This window comes from Triturus cristatus, chromosome 1_2, assembly GCF_964204655.1.
Source record: "Triturus cristatus chromosome 1_2, aTriCri1.1, whole genome shotgun sequence".
NCBI classification, from domain to species: domain Eukaryota; kingdom Metazoa; phylum Chordata; class Amphibia; order Caudata; family Salamandridae; genus Triturus; species Triturus cristatus.
The window spans coordinates 320,843,508-320,865,096 of record NC_140580.1 but is presented as its reverse complement, the minus strand read 5'-3'; the positions used below and the strand labels follow the sequence as shown (position 1 = coordinate 320,865,096).

The 21,589-nt window shown below is 47.4% G+C and overlaps 1 protein-coding gene across 2 annotated transcripts in view; it reads left to right on the top strand.

The window, feature by feature from the left end:
- Positions 1 to 21,589, top strand: part of SEC31B (SEC31 homolog B, COPII component) — a 1,155,786-nt gene that overhangs the window by 117,450 nt on the left and 1,016,747 nt on the right. For both annotated transcript variants that reach the window (XM_085603885.1, XM_085603887.1), the window contains exon 4: positions 14,085 to 14,280. In XM_085603885.1, coding sequence (XP_085460011.1) covers positions 14,085 to 14,280 — 196 coding nt within the window. The remainder of the gene's footprint in view (positions 1 to 14,084; positions 14,281 to 21,589) is intronic.

Below are 21,589 nucleotides of genomic sequence, written 5' to 3'. Positions count from 1 at the left end.
CTCCTGCTGCTGGATGAAGCTCGAGCAGAGGACGGCCTGGCAATAGGTTACCTGTCACAGGGAGGTGTGATCACCTCCCAGACAGGCTTTAGTGTATTTGGGGCTGGGTGGGTGCACACTGAGAGTGCTTTGATGTCTGCACTGGGGGCAAATTTGGTGCCCTGTGCATAGTCCAGCTCAAACCGGTTGCAGGAGCCATTTGCTCCTGATCTGGTGCGAATCTGGACAAAGGACATGGGTGTAGCCACCCCTCTGTCCTGACCCGTCCATAGGTGGGTCCCCAGAGTATGTCCCACCTCTTCCTTGGGTATAAAGTAGGAACCCCTGACTACAGGACTTTAGATTTTACCTGGACTAAACTCTGCTACAGAAACCAAGTACTTTGACGATCTGCACAATGCTGGATGACTGAAGAATCTCCCTTGGAGTAAAGGAGTTACTCCCCTGCAAGGCAGGCACCTAAAACGCATCTGACCAGTTTGTATTTCCTGAGCTCCTGAGGACTCCGAAGATATCTGCAACATAGGAGGTGGGTTCCCGAGGACTCTGAGGTTGATCTGTGCTCTCAGCAAATCTGAGGCCCGTATTCCTTGTGGGGACCGTGCAACCCGAACCCCTGTGCACCGCGTTCTTTTGCAGCAGCATATGCTTTTTGGCGATCCCTGAGGCTGTGCTTTGGGCTACTTATAGTCCTGATCCCGAGCAGTAATTCCACCGAAGATTTCTGGCCTACACTCCACGAGTGTTCCGTGGGCGGGTATTTTGTTATTCAGCTCGAGGCCCCTTAGAGATCCCTGGTCCGTCGACCTGTGGGTCCCTGTGAAGGTAACTTTGACTTTCCGTGGGCTTTCCTGGTTGCTCCAGACGTGCCCTGAATCTCCATAGCTTGGAGAATCCCCAGGACCTTGCTGGTCCTCACCGAAGCATCTTTCCTCTGCCCGCGTGGGTTGGAGTTGCCAAGGCTTTTTGGTGTTCAATCCGGACTCTGACCCCCCAGCACTCGACATCCTTCGTGGGACAGCTCACCTCTAGACTTTGGTCATCGTCAGCGTCTCCTGGTTCCCTTGGCTGCAGAGTCAAGCTTCACCTCTACTCACCTGAAACACCCGACATCGGTGGGCATTCGTCTATCGTGCCCCTGGTCACTGCAAAGTGACCCAGACTCTGTCCCCTCTGCTTTCAGATTCTTCTTATCTCCGATCCAGGCTTGGATCACACCGGACACTTTTCTCTTCCCGGCAGCAGCACTTTTTCGCATTACGCCATTGAAAACGACTAAGGTTTCCGACATCACTTGACCCATATGCACCCGGCTTCTCTGGTACCTCGGTACTCTCAAGGGTGGCCTTAGAATCTTCTATGTTTGAAAGGGTTTGCTCAAAGTCCTCTCCGAAGCGTCCTTAATCTTTAAAATTCCAACGCGACTTTCCCATAGAGTTGTACGGAGCTCTCGTCTGTGTTCTCACACTGCACCCGTCCTCCATGGGTCCCCTGTGTCACTACTTTGGGTGGTTCCTTGGGGTCCCAGCGATTCAACGTGCTCTAGGCACTGTGTCTAGTCAACTCGTGGTTGTTATACCACTTTCTTAGTATATGGTTCGGTCTCCCCCTGGAGCCCGCTGTGTATTGTTCTATTTACTGTCGTTCTAGTGATTTAATAATGTGTGCTGTGTTCTCTAATCTCATAAAGAGGTTAGTAGAGAGTGTTTAGTAATAAATACATATATTTTATATATTCCTTGTGTGGTTCTCCTTTCATTTGGTCATTCAGGAGGTTCTAATCTGGTAAAACAAGCTGCTTTACATTCCTTCGAGACTTAGCCTGAAGGCTGCTCTCCATAGCTACCACTAGGATAGCTTTCAATAAAGGTTGTCTTTAACCTAATCATCAATAAGGGTTGTTTGGACTGGTACAAGGTGCCCACTTTAATTAGTGGTCAGCATATACCAGGCCAACTTCTCACAGCGCCCGAAAGGTATCCTCCTGGTTGCATGTTGTGACGGTCCATCCTATATGCGGGCTCACTCTGGATTGATATACCCAATGATTAATGGCTGTGAGCTGGGCCACCCAGTAATAATGTCTAAGCGACGGAAGTGCAATACCTCTATCATACCATCCCCTGGTCAATTTTATTAATGAGATTCGGGCCGCTCCCCCATCCCACAACAGCTGTTCTTCTGATGCATCAATTTGTTGAAAGTATACCGGGGGCACTGGATAGGGCGTGTTGTGGAGCTCATAGAGGAATCTGGGCAAAGCCATCATTTTAAAAAGTGCCACTCTACCCGGAAAGGAGAGTGGTAGCGATCGCCAGTGTTGAATGTCACACTGCAGACGGTGCAACAGGGAGGGCCAAATTTTGCTCATAAAAGCTCTTACGATCTTTAGTGATGTATATGCCCAAATATCGAAATCCCTTTGTATCTTTTCGGAGTTGCCATCCCCTGGGGAGTACAGGCTGGTCTCCTGCTAATACGTAAATCACTGACTTGTCCCAATTGATTGTGTATCGCGAATATTTGCGGAATAGGTTGAATATATTGAACTGCCTATGGATGGTGACCCTCGGGTTTGCTACATACAGCAGAACATCGTCTGCTTAGAGAGGAATTTTATCCTCCCACTCTGGGGTCCAACATAGCCCACGGATCATGGGATCTTCCCGAATCAAGGCTGCCAAGGGTTCTAGGACCAACACAAACAACTGGTGCGAAAGCGGGCATCCCTGTCGCGTCCCCCTCCGAAGTTCAAACACTCTAGACCCACTCCCGTTTATCGAGACCTGTGCATGGGGCTCCGCATACAAGAGCCTGATCCAACTTAAAAAACGAGTCCCGAAACCCAGTCTCTCCAGTACTTCGAACAAAAAGTGCCATTCCACCTTGTCGAACGCTATGCTTGCATCCAGGGACACTACCAGCGCATCTTCCTCAATGGTCCCTGCTCTGCCGATCACCCCTTGCAATCGTCTAAGATTAAGAGCAGTGTTACGTCTTGGCATGAAGCCTGATTGGTCAGGGTGGACCAGAAAATCAATCATCGGGATTAGACGGTTAGCCAGAAGCTTGGCCAGGATTTTAGGCTCGGCATTCAACAGAGAAATCGGCCTCTATGAGCCGAAGTCGTTTGGGGGCTTACCTGGTTTTGGGATCACTGCGATATTCGCTATACGCTGGTCTCTGGGGAGCATTCCTTTGTTGCAGCTTTCGTTAAGCATTTTATGCAACAGGGGTGTCATTTTAGTTGATGTAATTTTATATAGTTCAATCAGAAGCCCGTTAGCACCTCCGGCTTTACGTGATCGAAGGTCTGTAATCGCTTTGGTTATTTCAGACTCCGCCAAGTCCTGCTCTAATAATCCCTTTTCCTCTGGCCCAAGACGCAGCAATCTAAGCGCAGCCAGTAGCTCCAGTGAGGTCACCGTGGTAGTGCTGGAATCTGAAACATAGATGCTCATAATAATCTGCGAAGCATCTATCTGACTCCCACCCCGAACAGGGGTTCCATCCCTCCTCTGCACTTCCTGGACCCAATTTCCTATCCAACCACGTCAGCAATTAACTTGCCTTGTCTCCCACTTCATAGAGGTTTTGCTGCATCGCCTGACACCTGACTTTCGCATTCTCTTCAGCTCTTGCCTTAAACTCAGCTTTCTTCAAACTCAACTGATGCTTAATTCCCATGTCATTATTACTGATCAGGCTTGCTTCCAGGGCGAGGATGCTTCGTTCTATCGCCTCCAATTGTGCACGCGTCTGTGTTTTTTTCTCCCACCATGAGAGAGATTCCCTGCCCCCTGATCACTGCCTAATAAGCCTCCCAAAGTGTGCAGGCCGAGTCCACTGTGCCAGTGTTTTCTGTTATGTATTGATCAGTTGTTTCATACATTTTGGCTCTAATCGAGGGGATTTGAAAGTACCAGGGGTTAAAGCTGCCCAGGCGTTTTGGCTTGAGCTCTGACATTTCGTACTGGACACAGATTGGAGAATGGTCTGATATTCCCTGGGCCATATTGTAAGCTTGTCTAAACTGGGTTGCCAGCTGGGCCAGTGTGAAAAAGTAATCAATACATGACATGCTACCATGTGCCCCCGAGAGATATGTGTACTCTCATGAATTAGAATTGAGGCCCCTCCAGATATTGTGTAGGCGTATGGCAGACACAAAGTCAGCTAATATTGTACCCGCCTAGTCTTGCAGTCGCGGTGGAAGATGGCCTAGTGTCAGGGACAGAGGCGCATTACTGTCACCACCGATGACCATCACCTTCTCCGGGAGATTCAAAAGGAGAGCCCCCAGTTTTGGCAGAACCAGGGATTGTTTGAGGGGGATATACAGTGAGATGATATTAAAGACGTGACCATCCCAGCCACCCGTAACCGCAGCCATTCCCTGGAGGTCATTTGTTACCCTTGGATTCTTAAAGGGAAAGGAAGTGCGCATTAATATACCAACTTCTCGAGAGCCCCTAGTATATCCAGAGCGTGCAATTCATTTATAGCCCTATCGGTTGAGCGCCGCATCTTGTGTGCTCTGGATGTGCGTCTCCTGTAGGAGGACCACATCTGGTGCATGTCTTTTCAAATATTGGAGGACTATCCCACTTTTTATTCTGTCTCCCATCCCATTGACCTTCCAGGACATCACCTTAAACCCTTTATTTCCCCTCCGGGGGACCACAATGTCCAATTTCTGGGGGCCGACTGCGTGATCGTGTTCATTCCGAGCTCCTCTCGAAACCTTTACAGACATAACTTCAAATTAGGTCAGTTCCATACTGTATGGAGAGGGTGATATGTGGGGCCACGATTTAGTCCACAAATTGTCAAACCTTGCTTGCTGGCACCCCAATTGTCGTATATGGCAAAACCTCTTACAACCAAAATAATCCCAGCTCTTAACTTCACCCCCCTCCCTGCCCCCCTGCACTACGGGCTCAAACTGCCCGGCACCCCAACTATGCAGAGCGCTTCTAACATCAAAGCACATTTTAAACACCTGAGGAGCGGAGCCCGCAGCCCCTGCCGTGACCCCACCCACCCTCCCATCCCCCCACCCCCCCATTCAGTCTCATATACACACCACCGGTTTACATTATCACCTGGATGAACGTTTGCCCACTGTAGGATCATTGCGACTAACACCGCTCTGGGAATCGTTATTCTAAGACCCAAGGCCAGATAGACTCCCTGAACTTCTACATTTGCCCAATCACCAAAATAACCTTCCTACTACAGATTCTTCCAACTATCGTCCTATATCACTCCTTCCCTGGGCTAGCAAAATAATAGAAAGTAATACCAATAAACAACTGATGGACCATCTTGAGTTGAATAGGATCCTAGATTCATCTCAGTCAGGCTTCAGACCAATGCACAGCACCGAAACTGCACTCTTGGCTGTTACAGACCATATTAGAAGCTGCCAAGACAAAAATCTTCCATCTATGCTTGTGCTGTTAGATTTGTCGGCAGCCTTCGATACGATACCTCATCCTAGACTGATACGGAGACTGGAGGAGATAGGTATCCAGGGCCTGGTGCTAGAGTGGTTTAGAAACTATCTGTCTGACCGAACCCAGACCATTCATCTAGGACCTTTTCGGTCACGTAACATGATAATAAACAAAGGAGTGCCCAAGGGTTCCTGTTTGAGCTCCAAACTATTCAACATATATGTCACTCCTCTTGAAAACCTCATTAGAGCCCATGGTTTTGCACCTATCTCATACTCCGACGATACCCAACTTCTGTTAGCCTTTGACAAAGACCTGTCCGAGACAAGAGAGCATTTCACTGAAGGCATGAAAGCTATTACAGCCTGGATCACTGCCAATTGTCTCCAACTAAATGGTGGTAAAACTGAAATCATGCTTTTGGGTGCTGCTCAATTGTTATGGTCTCCTTAGTGGTGGCTGCCTGAATTAGGATCACTACCTATTCCAAAAACATCTGTGAAAAACCTAGGTATAAAATTTGATCAAAAGTTGACCATGAAAGACCAAGTGGTACCCACCACTGGCTCCTGCTTTCATGTTATGAGGATACTACGAAGAGTCTTTCCAATGCTCTCATTGGCAGTATGCAAAACCCTAGTCCAGGCACTGGTGATTAGCCGCCTGTACTATGGAAATGCTTTCTTGGCTGCGATCAACGAATCCCTCCTGGACAAGCTCCAGGTAGTTCAAAATATAGCGGCTCGTCTAATTCACAATCTACCAGCGAGATCTGCCTCAGTTCCTTTATTACGTGCACTCTACTGGTAGCCAGTGCGGAAGCATATCATCTTCAAAATCTGTTGCCTAGTGCACAAAGTACTTAATGGTAAGGGACCGAGCTACTTGAAGGAAAAACCTATTCTCTATCGACCTACAAGGTCTTTGAGATCTACGAATAAGTCTCTTCTGATTATACCACGCATTAAGAAAACACGTTCAGGTAGCCGTGCTTGTTCTTTCCTAGCCCCCCATCTTTGGAGCAAACTTCCCCTACACCTACGAGAATTCACTGCCCACTACAATTTTAGGAAATTATTAAAAACTGAATTATTTTAAACTTTTGGGCTCTTCACCTTGCATTTTTGATCCTGCTGCACCGAGATATCCCACTTCGGGGATGATTCATGCACATTATAAAATAAACACAAAAATAAAAAAATTCACTATTTTACTCATTGTTCCTTTGTCCAAAGTTCTCTCAGTTGGCGAAACCATTTTGCATTTCACTGCAGGCAGTCTATCTCTAAAATGTACTTGTCTCCTTATGTCTCATACAGAGACTTCATTTGTTAGTCCTCCTCAGTTTGGCCCCATCTTCACTGCAGTACTTTGCCCGGATCCGCTTCCTCTGCCGACCGTTTGCCATCCCTCCAGACAGGACCAGACTTCCTCCGGGGTATCAAAAAAACAAGTTTTGTTGTCCGATACAACTCTTAGTCTCGCCGGGAACAGCATTGCATATTTTAGTTCCTTCTTCCTTAGAGCTGTCTTTACCTCCAGGAACGGCCGTCTCATTCTTTGAACCCGAAAGGTAGAGTTCGTAAAGAACCTAACCGTGCTGTTTTCCCACTTCACTGGCGGTGCCGAGCGAGCGGCCTGAAGTATCACATCTATGTCCCTGAAGTAAAATATTTGGGCTATGATTGGAAGAGGGGGGTTACCCAGTCGTGGCGCCGTTCCTGGCACCTGATGGGTGCGCTCCACCGAGAAATATTTTGAGAGGTTTTTGAGCTGGAGATGTTGAAGGATCAACTCTTCCACAAATAAGTTGACTCTTAGGCCCTCCGCTTTTTCGGGAACACCAAGAATGCGAATGTTATTACGTCTGGAGTGTCCCTTGGCATCCACAATTCTGTTCTCTAGCATTTGCATTAGCTCCCTCAATTCACCCACTTGAGCTTGTAGAGTTTTGGTCTGAGTTTGGAGCACGGCGATAGAGTTTTCGTTTTCTTTAACCCTTGCTCCCATATTATGCAGGTCTGCTTGCATCAAGTTCACCTCCACAGAGAGTGTGTCTATCTTGCTCTCCAGAGTGGTTTGTACTTTTTGTATTGCAGCCATGACGTTGTGAAGGGTCGGAGTACCATCTTTTCCCGAGCTGAGCACTTGGTTAGGGGAAGTATTGGTATCTCCCTCCCCGTCACGTGTCGCTTTGTAGACATCACGGTACACTGCCGCCAGTCGTTAGTAAAAGGGGAGGGCCGGTGGGGAAGTAAGAAAGCAACCCACCGCCTACCAGGCGTAAAACACTCACCCGTGGCCTGTCGGGGTCTCTCCACCCCCACCACGTTCTACCCAGGTTCTGTCTCCCAGCCCCCACTCTTTTAATCACAGTGGTGCTGGTGATGTCACACCACACTTCATTGGCGTCTTAAGCGTCTTTTTCTGCCGTCTTTATCACCTTAATAAGGACTGTCTCAGGGTGAGGGACCACTCCAGTCCACCAGCCGCCCCCCCCCCCCAGCAGCGCCTGCTCAGACTCGGTGTTGCAGCGAGTGGAAGGGGGGTAGAGCACCAGAATTATTCAGGTTATTCAGGGGCCGCTCGGGATGGGGAAGGGGTAAGCAGGTAGCGATGGTGAGTTCTCACCACCCCTCCACCTCTGCAACTCCAGCGTTATGTCGCAGCCTCCTCCGAATACCCTTCCTCCCCAAAGTCAATTAATCCCGCTGCTCCCAAGGCGCTGCGGCTGCCCCAAAGATCAGCAGACCCCTCAACTACGGGACTCACAGCTCTGGTTTCATTATCGATGGCAGCCAGTACCAGTCTTCCACTGTCTCAGGGCTCCCAGGCAAGGCCCAGTGGTCCGCGTACTTGCATCAACGCCTCAGCTGACGCTCCTTCACTTCCAGCTGGCTCCTGCCTGCTACCTCAGCTCTCCGCGTTGGAGTCGCTGCCAGGCGGCCGTCTTAACTTCCCTTGCGGAGGCTTTCTTCCGCCGGCTTGCTGCTCGTACGGATACTGCTGGTCTCACCCTTGCTTCCGCAGCCTACACTAGCGGTGCGTGTCGGATAATTAAGTTGAATTGACGGGGGAATCAGCGGTGGCTGGTCAGAGCTGTCTCAAGCTGCAGCCATTCCAGTCGGTAGTTGGCTACGTCCCCTACCGTCAGTACTCTTAAACTTCCTGGACAAGTGATTTCCGTAAACTCCGTAATCTAATAAGCAGCAGTGACCAGGTTCTCAGAATCCTTTAAGGTTTCTTTCAAGGTTGCAAACTTGGCAGTTCGGGCTGGACTGTTCCCATGAGGCACAGAGTGAAGACTGATTTGCATATGGCTAGTTTCACACTGGAATGGCATGGTGAGCAAAAAAAACAATGGATTTAGGCCCAAATCTCTGTACTGGGGTGAATGTATGACATTGTTCTGCCTTCTGTCCATTAACTGTTGTTTAGGTCTCGCCTGATTCAGCGCTTGCGCTGATCTGGCCGAGACATTTTGTAAAAGCTACAGTGCACGTGAACGTGCACGCGCGCCCTCCGTTGCACGCGATCGTAATCGCGGTTGCGATCACTTTCACTTTCGCGGCCGCGTTGCCTAAGCTTGTTGACAAATAGTATGTAGCCTGGCCCCATAATCAAGAAACATGTTCAGGTATTATGTTTCTTACACGCCCTTTGTTAATTTGTGCTTTACAATGCGATGAAAATCGACCAATTCCCTGTTTCGGTGACACCTTTCTGCCCTAAAGGCATAATATGATCAAGTTACTTCGCGCCTAAGTAGACGCCGGGCAGCACGATACACTATCACGTTTTCATAGCTGGACACCACTGACTCGTGTGGAATGTTCCATTATTTTGCTGTGGGGGTGTTTGTATTGTTTCATGATGTTGTTATGCAGATGGCATTGATCTGCTGCCCTGCGGTATGAGGAGGTGAAGAGGCATCCGGACTGCTGTGCTCAGCTCCTTGTCTATGTCCAGTACGGCACTGGGGTTAGGGGGGCACTGCTGCCCTTTGATGTCCGAGCCCACTGTCCCCCATCAACAATGGAGCCCTCTCGGGGCTGCTGGGAATCCCGCCATTCTTCTGGCAGTCTTTTGATATCTAGAGGCCTCCGTCCTCTGACCTCTACACTCCAGCACAATGATCCTTTCCAAGCATGGCCGCTCGCGTCAGAGTTCCTCAGCCCGGACAGAGGAGCAGGCGGTGCTTTCTCTGCTGTCAGACAGCTGCGCATCTTCTTTCCCTCGTCCCAATACTGGAATAATATTTTTTCGTTTTAGCATCTATATACTATAAGTCTAAGGATATGCTGGAACCGTTATGAACTTTTACTTATCTACAGTCTTTTCTATTTATTTATCTTTTACGATGCCACATGTTAAAATATGTGAATGGGACAGAGGAGCAGGCGGTGCTTTCTCTGCTGTCAGACAGCTGCGCATCTTCTTTCCCTCGTCCCAATACTGGAATAATATTTTTTCGTTTTAGCATCTATATACTATAAGTCTAAGGATATGCTGGAACCGTTATGAACTTTTACTTATCTACAGTCTTTTCTATTTATTTATCTTTTACGATGCCACATGTTAAAATATGTGAATGGGTGCCAACTATTAAATCGCTTTGTTTTAGCTCCCTCTCATAAACTGTCCTCCACTTGAACGCAATGCGACGGGAACATTGAAGTACTCCCTCATCGCCCTTTTTTTCCACATTTCGGCTTGTATCTTTAGTAGCCAAAACAGTAAAAAAAAAAAATTCTCAGGATGAGGGAACAGCATGTCTTTTAGAGACAGGTGAACATAAATGTCTCATTTAATTTAACACTCATGCTCAACATATCTCTAGCAAGACTGATTAAATACTCTATGCAAAAGCTGTTGTGAGTCATTCCTACTATCTCTTTTGTTTTGAGCTCCAGAGACGGGTTGCTGTTGAGCAATAAGACTCGACTCACACCGAGGCGTTTTAAATCATGGGCAAAGTGGGCTGAGGCCCCCCCAGCCTTTGAGGCCCCCTGATAAAGCTAGCTGTGTTCTGCAGAGAGCCTTGCCCTTATGATCTTGAATAATTGTTTTAAATACAATTTTCATTTAATTCTATTTTAATGTGGGTGATGTGTTCGATTCTATCACATACATTTTGCAGAGAAATGTTGTGTTTATGTCTCATTCAACATCCATAAAATAGTTTTGATTAGAATAAAACAGGACCTCCTATATGAGAAATGGGAGGGTGTCACAGAGATTATTTGCAGTAATATTAGTGAGCTGCTGCTGTGTTAACATATTAAAAATATGTCACTATCCCTGAATATTCTATGTAAACGCATTTAGAATTTGGACACGTGTGCCTGTGCACTGTCAGTGACCTGGCCAAAGAGGGCATGAAAAAGCTTGAATTGGATCATAAATTCAAAGCAGTTTCGAACAGGGGTCCCCAAAATACGTTTGGCCCAGGGCCCCCAACATCCTTAAGCTGTCCCTGCACTGAGGGCTATACGTACAAAGTAAAATTATGTTAGGATGCATGTTCATGGTGCTAGCCAGCGAGATAATTTCTCTCCTTTCAGAACAGCAGAAATGCTTTGTTCGCCTCGATAAACCTGTGCCCGACAGACACCTGCTTGTTTCCTCATTAACAGAGGTTATTTGTTATTGGAAATCCTCAACTCCTCTTTAGCTTCTGAATTGGCCTATATTACATTTAAAAATGCAGAGTCCACCCCGCTGCTGAAAATCCCATGCTGTCCTGTCCTAACAAACTGCACATCCTTTTCCAGTCTTGTGGCTGGCACTCTTGATGACAGCCAGTAAACAATCAACAACAGTCATTTATTTAAGGAACCCATATCTTTAATCTACAGACTGAGGACTGCATTAGACCAGCACATGGGGCATAGTTGATGGTGAAGGCAATACTTGTTGATCTTAGAATAGCGGTAGATGGTGCTGGTGTTGGAGGCCTCAGTTTACTGTGTCTTTGCAACATTAAGCATTGTTGCCCAAACTGCTTTCCTTAAAAGGGTCATTATTTATTTGTTTTATAAAGTGCAAAAATATTTCCTTTTGGTCTCTTTAGAGCACTATAAGAGAATGTCACATAGAACATCTGTTTGTGCTTAGATGGGAATGTCAGAGCTCAGACAGTTGAAAAAAACATCTTCCCAGCATCGTTGCCCATAGTAATTAATGCTGCAGAGTCTAGGGTAGGCAGATAGAGCTCAAATCTGATGTGCAGCATCAGAAAATTCTAGACCGTGCAAAACTTTGGCTCCTGAAAATGTCTTGGCCATCATACTCTCCACACATCCTTCCTTGTTGAAAGATGATCCAAGTGAGAGCATCCAGAATTGAAAATAGCTGGATGCTGAATGGAGCTGAGGCTGAAGAGTTTGTTCCATAATCTCAGGACTTGACCCCCCAGGGATCTTACTCCATGCTCTAGGAGAGTTGCTGGATTACATTTGAGGTGACCAATCATAAGTCCCAGGCTGGGAACCACTAAGGTGCCTGATTTTGGGTTATAAGCATTTTACTCAGCTAGACCTTGTATACCATGGTTTCAAATATCGTTTACTCCACACCTATGAAGCACATCTGTGGACCCATTTGGTTCTGTGTGCATAGAAAGTTGGTGAAATTAATACAGGAAGTTTTGAGCAATATAGATGTTTGTGTTTTCTATGGAAGAGCCTATGTTAAACAAGCATTGTCATAGCAAATAGTTCTCGCCTATGAGAGCTATTGGCTTTGGCAAAGTTTTGTAGCCACGCTGTACAGCAGTGCAGATGATTTGCAGTGTGGCTAAACTAACTTAATAAAGTGCTAAAATGCAGCTAGGGTTAATGCACTTTTTTTTAAAGTGCGTTAGCGCTGGATACATCATAGTCCTTTTTAGTTCTCGCCTGAGCCAGCGCTTTAGCGCTGCTCTCACAAGAGCTTTTGTAAAAGGGGGATTTGAAAGTGCAAACCAGTGCTTTCAGGCCGCCAACTACAGTGCATGTGCGCTGGGCGCTTGCACCATTTGGCAGCCTGCTGATCACTTTCGCGGCCGCTTTGATGTTCTCAGTGAGCCGCGCGGCCACTGAGAACATCAAAGCGGCCGCGAAAGTGCACACCATTTGCCACCCCCTCCCTTATCCCACTTCCTGCTTGTTTTATGTTTGGTTCGTGTGATATAATTCCATAACGTTTTTTTCCCGCCATGCCCTCGGGAGGCTGCTCACGTTGTCAATGAATTTCATAATAATAGCTTTGAGATACAATTTGTTCCTCGCCATCAAGTTAGTTGATGTTACACAGCCACATCTAAGGTGGACCGTGTTACTACACTGACCAGCGGCCCATTAATCACTCTTGACCCGACTGCTTTCAGCACATCTCACAGCGTGACACCCCTCCGGGGATTGCAAATCCGATCCTGTAAATAGTTCAGAATGCTGTGTGCGCCATTCGCAGCCCCTCTTTGAAAACACTGAAACGCGCGCGCCGGACTCTCTGTTCCGCAGTCACAACACACCAATTAAACGGTGACCGGTTTAACTTGACTGTGCTTTCTATGTGCAACATACCTGGAAATCAATTTTATCAAGGCTTCCCATGCACCAATTGTGCGCAATTAAGGCAGAAATGTTGCCACTGCTTCCTGACTAGATTCAATATGAACGCCCTCGCTGCACCCCGCGTGCCACTTTCTGCCCGTTATTCTGTTTTATTGTCACAAATCGAATTGAGGTCCAACGCATAGGTGAAATATTCGGTGAACAAAACAAGCATTTGCAATGCAATAGGTCTCGCAGTAACACGAGTTAAAGCTATTGGCATTGTAAATGACAATGCCAATAGGCATTGTTATTTGCAATGTCAATAGCCCAAACTCGCGTAAATGCGAGACCTAATGCATTGCAAATGCTTGTTTTAGGGTTGTGTACAGACATTTGCGACATTATTTTGGCCAAGATGGAACTTTTATATTCCTTGCACTTTCTAACACACCATCATACCTGGAAGACGGAGGTAGGACTACCCCATAGAGTGCTTAATCTCTTCAAATAAAGTTTTCCTAAATCATTTCTGCCCTGGGCAATATCAGCCAATATGTCATATTGTTATTTCCTCTACAATTTGCCTCATACAGAGGAGTCCCTTGGTCCGTAGTACACTTTATCACTCTTGTAGGTCCCCAACTGTATAGAATTGTATATGAAATTTCCTTCCCATGATCAAATGGAAACAAAGAGAGAAAACTAGGAGGTAAGAGAACCGACAAAAGTGAGGTAAGGATAACAGGTAAGATGTACAGCAGTGGAAGAAAGGGGCATGAGAGGTAGGCATGGCACTCAGTAACTCCGGGCCCTTAAGAAACGTTTTGGACTCTCATATTTATTATTTCCTTATTTTTTGTTTTCCACATTATAAAACACAATAAATACATAATCACTGCGTTGCGCCTTTTGATGTAATAATTTTTGCATTTATTTGTCCAGTTACTAATTTATTTTAAATGTACAAGATAGGCTAAACATACCTGAGAAAAGTGTGTATATTGCCTAATATGTAAAAGAGTATTGTTAGTTTGTCCCGTAGTTATACTCTGCAGAAATACTGAAATGTATTTCTTTTTCTTTCTAGGTTTCACAAGCTAGTCTGGGGGAACTATGGAATTGATCCCCCAGATTTCTCTGGGATTATCGTAGGTGGCGCGGATAATGGATTGATAACTTTGTACAGTGCATCCCAGATCCTCTCCTCAGGGAACAAACCAGTTATTGGACAGACTGAAATGCATACTGGGCCAGTGCGAGCTCTTGACTTTAACCCGTTCCAGGTACATCTATTTTAAATATATCTGTTTTAAAGTAGTGGTATAAAATCCTGGTTCCTTTTAGATACTACATTATAGATATTCAGCTTTTGAAACAGCAGAGGTGTAATTTTATGGCTACCTGTTCAAATCAAAGCGCACCCATTCAGTCTTTTGTCCATTCTATTGTTAATCAGGCTACATAAATGCTATCGTTCTTATTATTTTAAATATTTATTATTGCCATCATTATTTTAATTCTCATCTCAAGTTTATCTTTATCCAGCCCCATAATTTGTGTGGTCAATACCCCCTCTATTTACTAAACAAATGCTATGTTTAATGTTGTTCTAAGCTTAGTTCAAGCTTGACACATTTCCAAAATGTCAGGTGGCAGATAATGTTTAAGTGTGCGTTGGTTCATTAAAAGAACTGACATTAGTAAAGCTGATAGTTCTCGGTTTTTTTTCTCCTGCTTTGCAGCATTGACACAAGGCAAATTGCAGTGTAGCATAATTCCCTGGGTTTGTGCACACGTGATGACCTTGGGGGCCCACATTCCTAACCAAGGGAATGCTAGGTGCACCTTTTATTAGTTCCCAATCCGCGATGGTGGACACCTCTTGGAATGGTAAATAAAAAAACTTGACAAAAGCGCTGTAAGCCCAGCGGAGTCGCCTGCCAGACGCTACTAAAAAATAAAGAAAGATAAAAAAATATGGATCATTGGGAGTTCGAGGAGTAATTAAGGGGTAAGTGGAAGGATTGGGTCAGAGGTATCAATGGAAAGTGAGTGGGTGGTGAGGAAGCAAAGGATGCTCTTACGTTTGGGACCGGACAGCCTTTATAAAAGGCATTTTCAATGCAATAGGTCTTGCATTACTGAAAGTTTGAGCTATTGGCATTGCATTATAATTTGCAACCCCAATAGCTCAAACTTTCAGTAATGCAAGACCTATTGCATTGCAAATGATATTTTTGTAAATAACTGCAGCGCACTGGATGTGTGTAGGAGAGTAGGGTCTGCTATCCTATGGTCACCCCAAATTTTTGCTTTTTGCTTCACTGGTTTTTGACATATTGAGGCTGTGGGCCTGCCAATCAGACCCCCAGCCTGCTGTTCTCTCTACTAAATTACAACTATGCACCCTAGGTGCATAACCAATTGGAAGTGGATCACCCTGTCAGCCCCTGTACCAGTGTACACTAGGTACCCAGGGCATTGGTGTACCCAAGGCCTGCCAGGGGCTGCAGCATGTATTATGCCACCCCAGGCTTGGCCTAACAATCTGACACAACTGGCTGATCACTCAGCTGGGGTAAGTTGGTGTAATCACCTCTTACTTAGGTGTAGTATACCTATACCTAACCTTAAATGGGACACCTGGTAACCTATGAGTCACTCCTATGGCAGGCCTTAACAATCCTGAAGGCAGAGTGCTTGGTTCCATGTGAGATGGTGCTCTGGCATGAGCTGAGCCTGTCTGCAGTGGTCGGAACAACTTCCTTCTACTGTTTCCAGATATCGTCATACCATATACTCTTAAGTGCATTATGAACCTCGCGGTTAAATGCTATCTTTGGTTTGGCTTTATCAAAACATGTCGAGTAAGGTGTCATACGAATTGGAATACTAACCCCTCGCCAATTCTGGCGACGGGGTTAGCATTCCACCCTTCTAGAGGGACACGACATGTACAGTACCTGAAACCCGGGTAAAATCAGACATAGCCTCAGCTCCACAAAATGGATGCTGCCACCACAGACACAAGTCTGCCCTCCTGCTGCTGGGAGTCCTTCCAGCTTGGGAGGTGTGGACAAAGGGTTTCCTGCCAGGGGAGGTGCGTGCACCACCCCAGACAGGATTTTGTGTATTGGTCAGGTAGGGCTTGAAAGAAACCAGACATGCCTGTGGCTCACAAGGAGCCTCGGTGCATATGCCAGTTCAAACCGGTCCTGGGGCACACCAGTCCCGGGCCTGGGGCGAGCTGGACAAAGGATTGGGGGTGTAACCACCCCCCTTCCTGGTCCCACCCATAGGGAGGGACCTAGCAGGTAGTCCGGCCCCTAGAATCCGAATAAAGGTAGGAGCTGTGTCCTAAGACTTCAGACATCCTGGAATCAACTTGAAACTAAGAAGAAGACGGGAACTTCGACATTCTGCTGCACAGAAGACTGAAGAAAATCTCCCCTGTGGTCAGGGAGTGACCACCTTGCTAACGCAAGCACCATCCAGCGAATCACCGTCTGCTTTGCCGCCGCCTCCCGCCGGAGCCCGAGCCCAGAGACTGACAAGACCTGGACCTCCAGACCTCTCACCGCCCGATCCACAGTCCCTGAAAAGAGGAGACCCGTGGAGGCACCGAGACACGTGGAGCCAGCCATCTTGGAACGACTACGACAAGCTGACCAGTGCAACAACCGAGGCTCCCTCCAAGTTGTGCTTTGGGTCCTGAGAAGCCCAACCCTCGAGCAGCATCTGCACCAAAGGTGAGCCCTCCAGCATCTCCACGATCTGCGTGGGGCCCTTCTGCATTTTGCCACTCGACGCGCCTAACCGGTTGCTGGCCCGCTGGCTAGTGGCCATCTTGGCGACGAAATCTACGACAAACACCGCTGGTCTGGTTGCTCCAGACTGGCCCTTGCTCCCCTCCAAAGGAGCAATCCCTCTGACCTTGCTGGTCAGAACCAACAGCTGATTTCCGAATCCTCCTGCAATTGCTTTTGCCAAGGCTTGTTTGCTTCGATCAAGTCGCCGACACCGCCGACAGCGAGAGCCTGCGTGGGACAGCTCGTGAGCCGACTCCTGGACGTCGTCGACCTTCAGGGACCACGTGGCTGCGGAGACAAGCTACCCCTCATCACCTGTTTGCACCCGACATCGCCTGGTACCCACCTGGTGCCACGCTGGTCACTGGCTAGTGACTGTGAACACTGTCCCCTCTGCTTACAGGTCTTCAACATCTCCGATCCACTCTTGGATCCACTGCATCTCTCCCGGACCGACCGCCTGCAGCATCTTTGTCTTCAAGCTCCACGGAACAGATAGAAGAAACCCGACGCACTTTGAGGCCTATGCACCCGCTTCCTGTGGGTGAGGTAAAGCTGGTACTCCGGTGCCCATGTGTAGTAATACATCTCTAGTGCCTGTGTTCCAAATCTTAAGTTCCTAGTCAACCCGGAAGATCTCCTTTGCAGTAACTTTGCACTTTTTACGCACCCATTGAAACCTATGGGAGCACGCGTGTGACTATTTGCTCTGCACACGCCACCCGTGGACCTCCTGGTCACTAACTGACGTTAGCTCCTTGTAGACCCAGCGATTCTAGAGGCCCTAGGCCTTTTTCCTTTTCTGTTCGTGGTACTTATACCACTATTTTAGTATATGGTTTGAGTGGCCACCAGGGCCTATCCATATAACGTGCAACTTCTGTGTATTCTGTGATAATCTTGTTTGACGATTTGTGCTCCTGTGCTCATAAAGAGACTAGGGGTAACTTTGATAAATAAATACATATATATTTTGAATATATATCTGTGTGGTGTCCTTTCATTGGTATAAAAGGGGGTTGCATTTGGTAAAACAGCTGGCTTAACACGCTTCACGAGTTTAGCCTCAAAGACTGCTTAGCCTACGCTACCACTAGGGCAGCTAGTCCGAAAAGGTTGACTTACAACCACACCATAAGGGTTGCTTGGCATGGTACAAGGTGATCACTTTAACTAGTGAGCATCATATACCAGGCCAACTTCTCACATTGGTGGCAGCGGTGGGATTTGAGCTTGCTGTGTTTTACCATTGTAATCTCTTGGTTACCAATTGAAAGATCACATAGGTACCTGTAGGTACATATAAAACAAGATTAGATATACTTAAGTTCTACTGAACTTAGTTGTTGTAGAGCAAAGGGAGTAGCACACCCTGACTACAACTACTAGATAGGTTTAGTAGGTAAACCCAAGTGTAGGTAGATTGCAACACATCCACCCACACTTAAGAGCAATGGCCGGGGCAGAGGGGTCCACTGTACCCATCTCTGTTGAGAGTGACCCCCAGAGGGCACCATCCAGCTTTGCTACCCTTAATCAGAATGAGCTCAGGCATTTGGCAACTCTTAGAGGCCTTAAACAGCCCAAGAACCCAAACTCTGCTGAGCTCAGAGAGCTCTTACAGAATGATGAGAATCAGAGAGCACTCAAGAAAGCTTCCCAGTTAGCCCCCTTAGGGACAGGAACAGGAGGCCCCCCTTCTAAAGATGCCACTGAAGTACCCCTTCCCAATAGTCACCCCTTAGATGGGATGCCTACCACAGAGGATGAGAGTGAAAAGGATACTGACAGTAGTGAGGATGAAGGGAGAACTAGCCCAGTGCCAAGTATTATACTTGGCCCAGCTAAACCAAGGCTATTGGGGACTGACAGTGGGTTCAACCCACTGGATCTCCCCAGTGGACTTAACACAGGGCTTGGAAGGCAAAGGAATCGCTCAGGTGACTCCAATGCTTCCCATGGCTCTAGAGGCTCTCAAGGTCACTCCAGGAGAAGGATGACCACCCCTCAGAGGAGGGAACATGAGGCCAAGATGCAAGAGGCCCAGCTGAGGATCAGGAAGCAGGAGCTAGAAGTAGCCCTGATGGAAGAGAAACTTAGCAAGGCTAGACAGCATAAAGAGAGTGGGTCTATACCCACTGGTGGCAGCATTGTCCCTAAGGACAAAGATAGGGTTTTCGACAATAGAAACCTGTCTAAGGTTGTGCCCCCCTACAAAAGTGGGGATGACATCCACAAGTGGATAACTGCTCTTGAGAGAGCCTGCAAAGTACAGCAGGTTCCTGAAGATCAGTGGGCAGCAATCCTCTGGCTCTCCTTTGAAGGAAGAGGCAGAGACAGACTCCTCACTGTTAGAGAAGAGGATGTCAGAAACTACAGAGTCCTGAAGAGTGTTCTAGTTGATGGGTTAGGCTTAACCACTGAGCAGTACAGGTTAATGTTCAGAGACACCCAAAAGACACAGACTCAGGACTGGTCTGAATACATTGAATGTGCCACTAAGGCTTTGGAGGGTTGGTTGCTGGGAAGTAAGGTATCTGATTTTACAGGATTGTATAATTTGATGATGAGAGAACAGATTTTAAATAACTGTCAAAACCAGCAACTGCATCAACACTTGGTTGACTCTGATCTGACCTCTCCCCAAGAATTGGGAAAGAAGGCAGACAAATGGGTCAGAACCAGGGTTAAGCAAAAGAACCAGAACCAGGGCCAAGGGGGTGATCAGAAGAAAACAGACCAAAAGGGTGGAGATCAGAAACCTAAAGACCAGAAGTCTTCAACAGGGCCCCAAACTACTGCTAAGGAGGGTGGGTCCCAACAGTCCAAGAAGAAGAAAGAAGGTCAGAAGAAACCCTGGTGCAATCATTGTAAAAATACAACTCACTGGACTAGTGATTGCAAAAAGGGTGGAGCCCCCAACACTGTTGCCCCTAAGGCACCTGCTCCCAGTACTACTGTTAGCAGTGTTGGTCCCCAGACAAAGGGTGTAGTGGGAATCACTATGGGAACTGAAGGAGATTCTGACTTAGACAGAACCCTTACACAGGCAGTCTTGATCTGTGATGGGGACATTGATTTGTCCCTGACTGTGAGCCCCAGTAACCTGGGCAAGTACAGACAGACTCCTTTAATTAATGACAAAGTGGCTCAAGCCTACAGGGACACATGTGCCAGTGTCACTATGGTGACACCAGGCTTTGTGGATCCTGGACAGTACATACCAGGTGAGAACTACCTGGTGACCAATGCCAGCAATGCCACTACTTCACATAGTGTGGCAGTTGTTAACTTCTCATGGGGAGGGGTAACTGGCCTCAAAAGGGTTGTGGTTAGTGCAGACCTCCCAGTAGAATGTTTGTTGGGCAATGACCTAGAGAGTTCTCTATGGTCAGAAGTGGAGTACAGGACTCATGCAGAGATGTTAGGTATATCATCACATGTCCTTGCTGTGACCAGGTCACAGGCCAAAAAGTGCCTCACTGAACCTCAGGTCTTGGATCCTGGAACAAGGGACCAAGCACCTACCAAGAAGAAGAACAGGAGGGTCAAGGCTGTGCCTTCCCCCCTGCCTCAGAGTGATGATCAGCCTTCCCAGGAAGCTGATCTAGAGGACCCTGAAGGAACTGTCCCTGAAGAGCTTGAACCTGATCAGGTTGAGTTTCTGGGGACAGGGGGACCTTCAAGGGCTGACTTGAGGCAGGCTCAGTTATCCTGTCCCTCTCTTGAACCCCTCAGACAGCTGGCTGCTGCTGAGGCTGCTGGGAATGCTCAAGGTACCCATAAAGTGTATTGGGATGAAGGGCTCCTTTATTCAGAGGCTAGAGACCCCAAGCCTGGTGCAACCAGGAGGTTGGTTATACCTCTGCAATTTAGGGGCTTCCTTCTTACCTTGGCCCATGATATTCCTTTAGCAGGACACCTAGGCCAGAACAAGACCTGGGACAGACTTGTCCCTCACTTTCACTGGCCTCATATGAATGAAGATACAAAGGAGTTTTGTCGCTCCTGTGTTACCTGCCAAGCCAGTGGCAAATCAGGTGGCACAACAAAGGCCCCCCTGATACCACTACCTGTGGTGGGGGTTCCCTTTGAAAGAGTGGGAATAGACATAGTGGGTCCCATGGATCCTCCCACTGCATCTGGGCACAGATTTATACTGGTGGTAGTGGATCATGCCACCAGGTATCCAGAGGCAATTCCCCTTAGGACCACTACAGCACCTGTTGTGGCCAGGGCCCTGCTGGGAGTATTCTCCAGAGTGGGGTTTCCTAAGGAGGTAGTATCTGACAGAGGTACCAACTTTATGTCAGGATACTTGACAGCTATGTGGAAGGAATGTGGTGTCAACTACAAGTTCACCACCCCTTATCACCCACAATGCAATGGGCTTGTTGAGAGATTCAACAAGACCCTAAAGGGTATGATCAAAGGATTACCTGAAAAGCTCAGGCGAAGATGGGATATCCTTCTACCCTGCCTTCTGTTTGCTTACAGAGAGGTCCCACAAAAAGGAGTTGGCTACAGCCCCTTTGAATTGTTGTTTGGGCACCCTGTGAGAGGCCCACTGTGTTTGGTGAAGGAAGGATGGGAGTTACCTCTCAAAAAGCCTAAGCTAGACATAGTGGACTATGTACTTGGTCTCCGCTCCAGGATGGCTGAGTATATGGAGAAGGCATCTAAAAACCTTGAGGCAAGCCAGGCCTTACAGAAAGCTTGGCATGACCAAAAGGCTGTCTTGGTTGAGTATCAGCCAGGACAGAAGGTATGGGTGTTGGAGCCA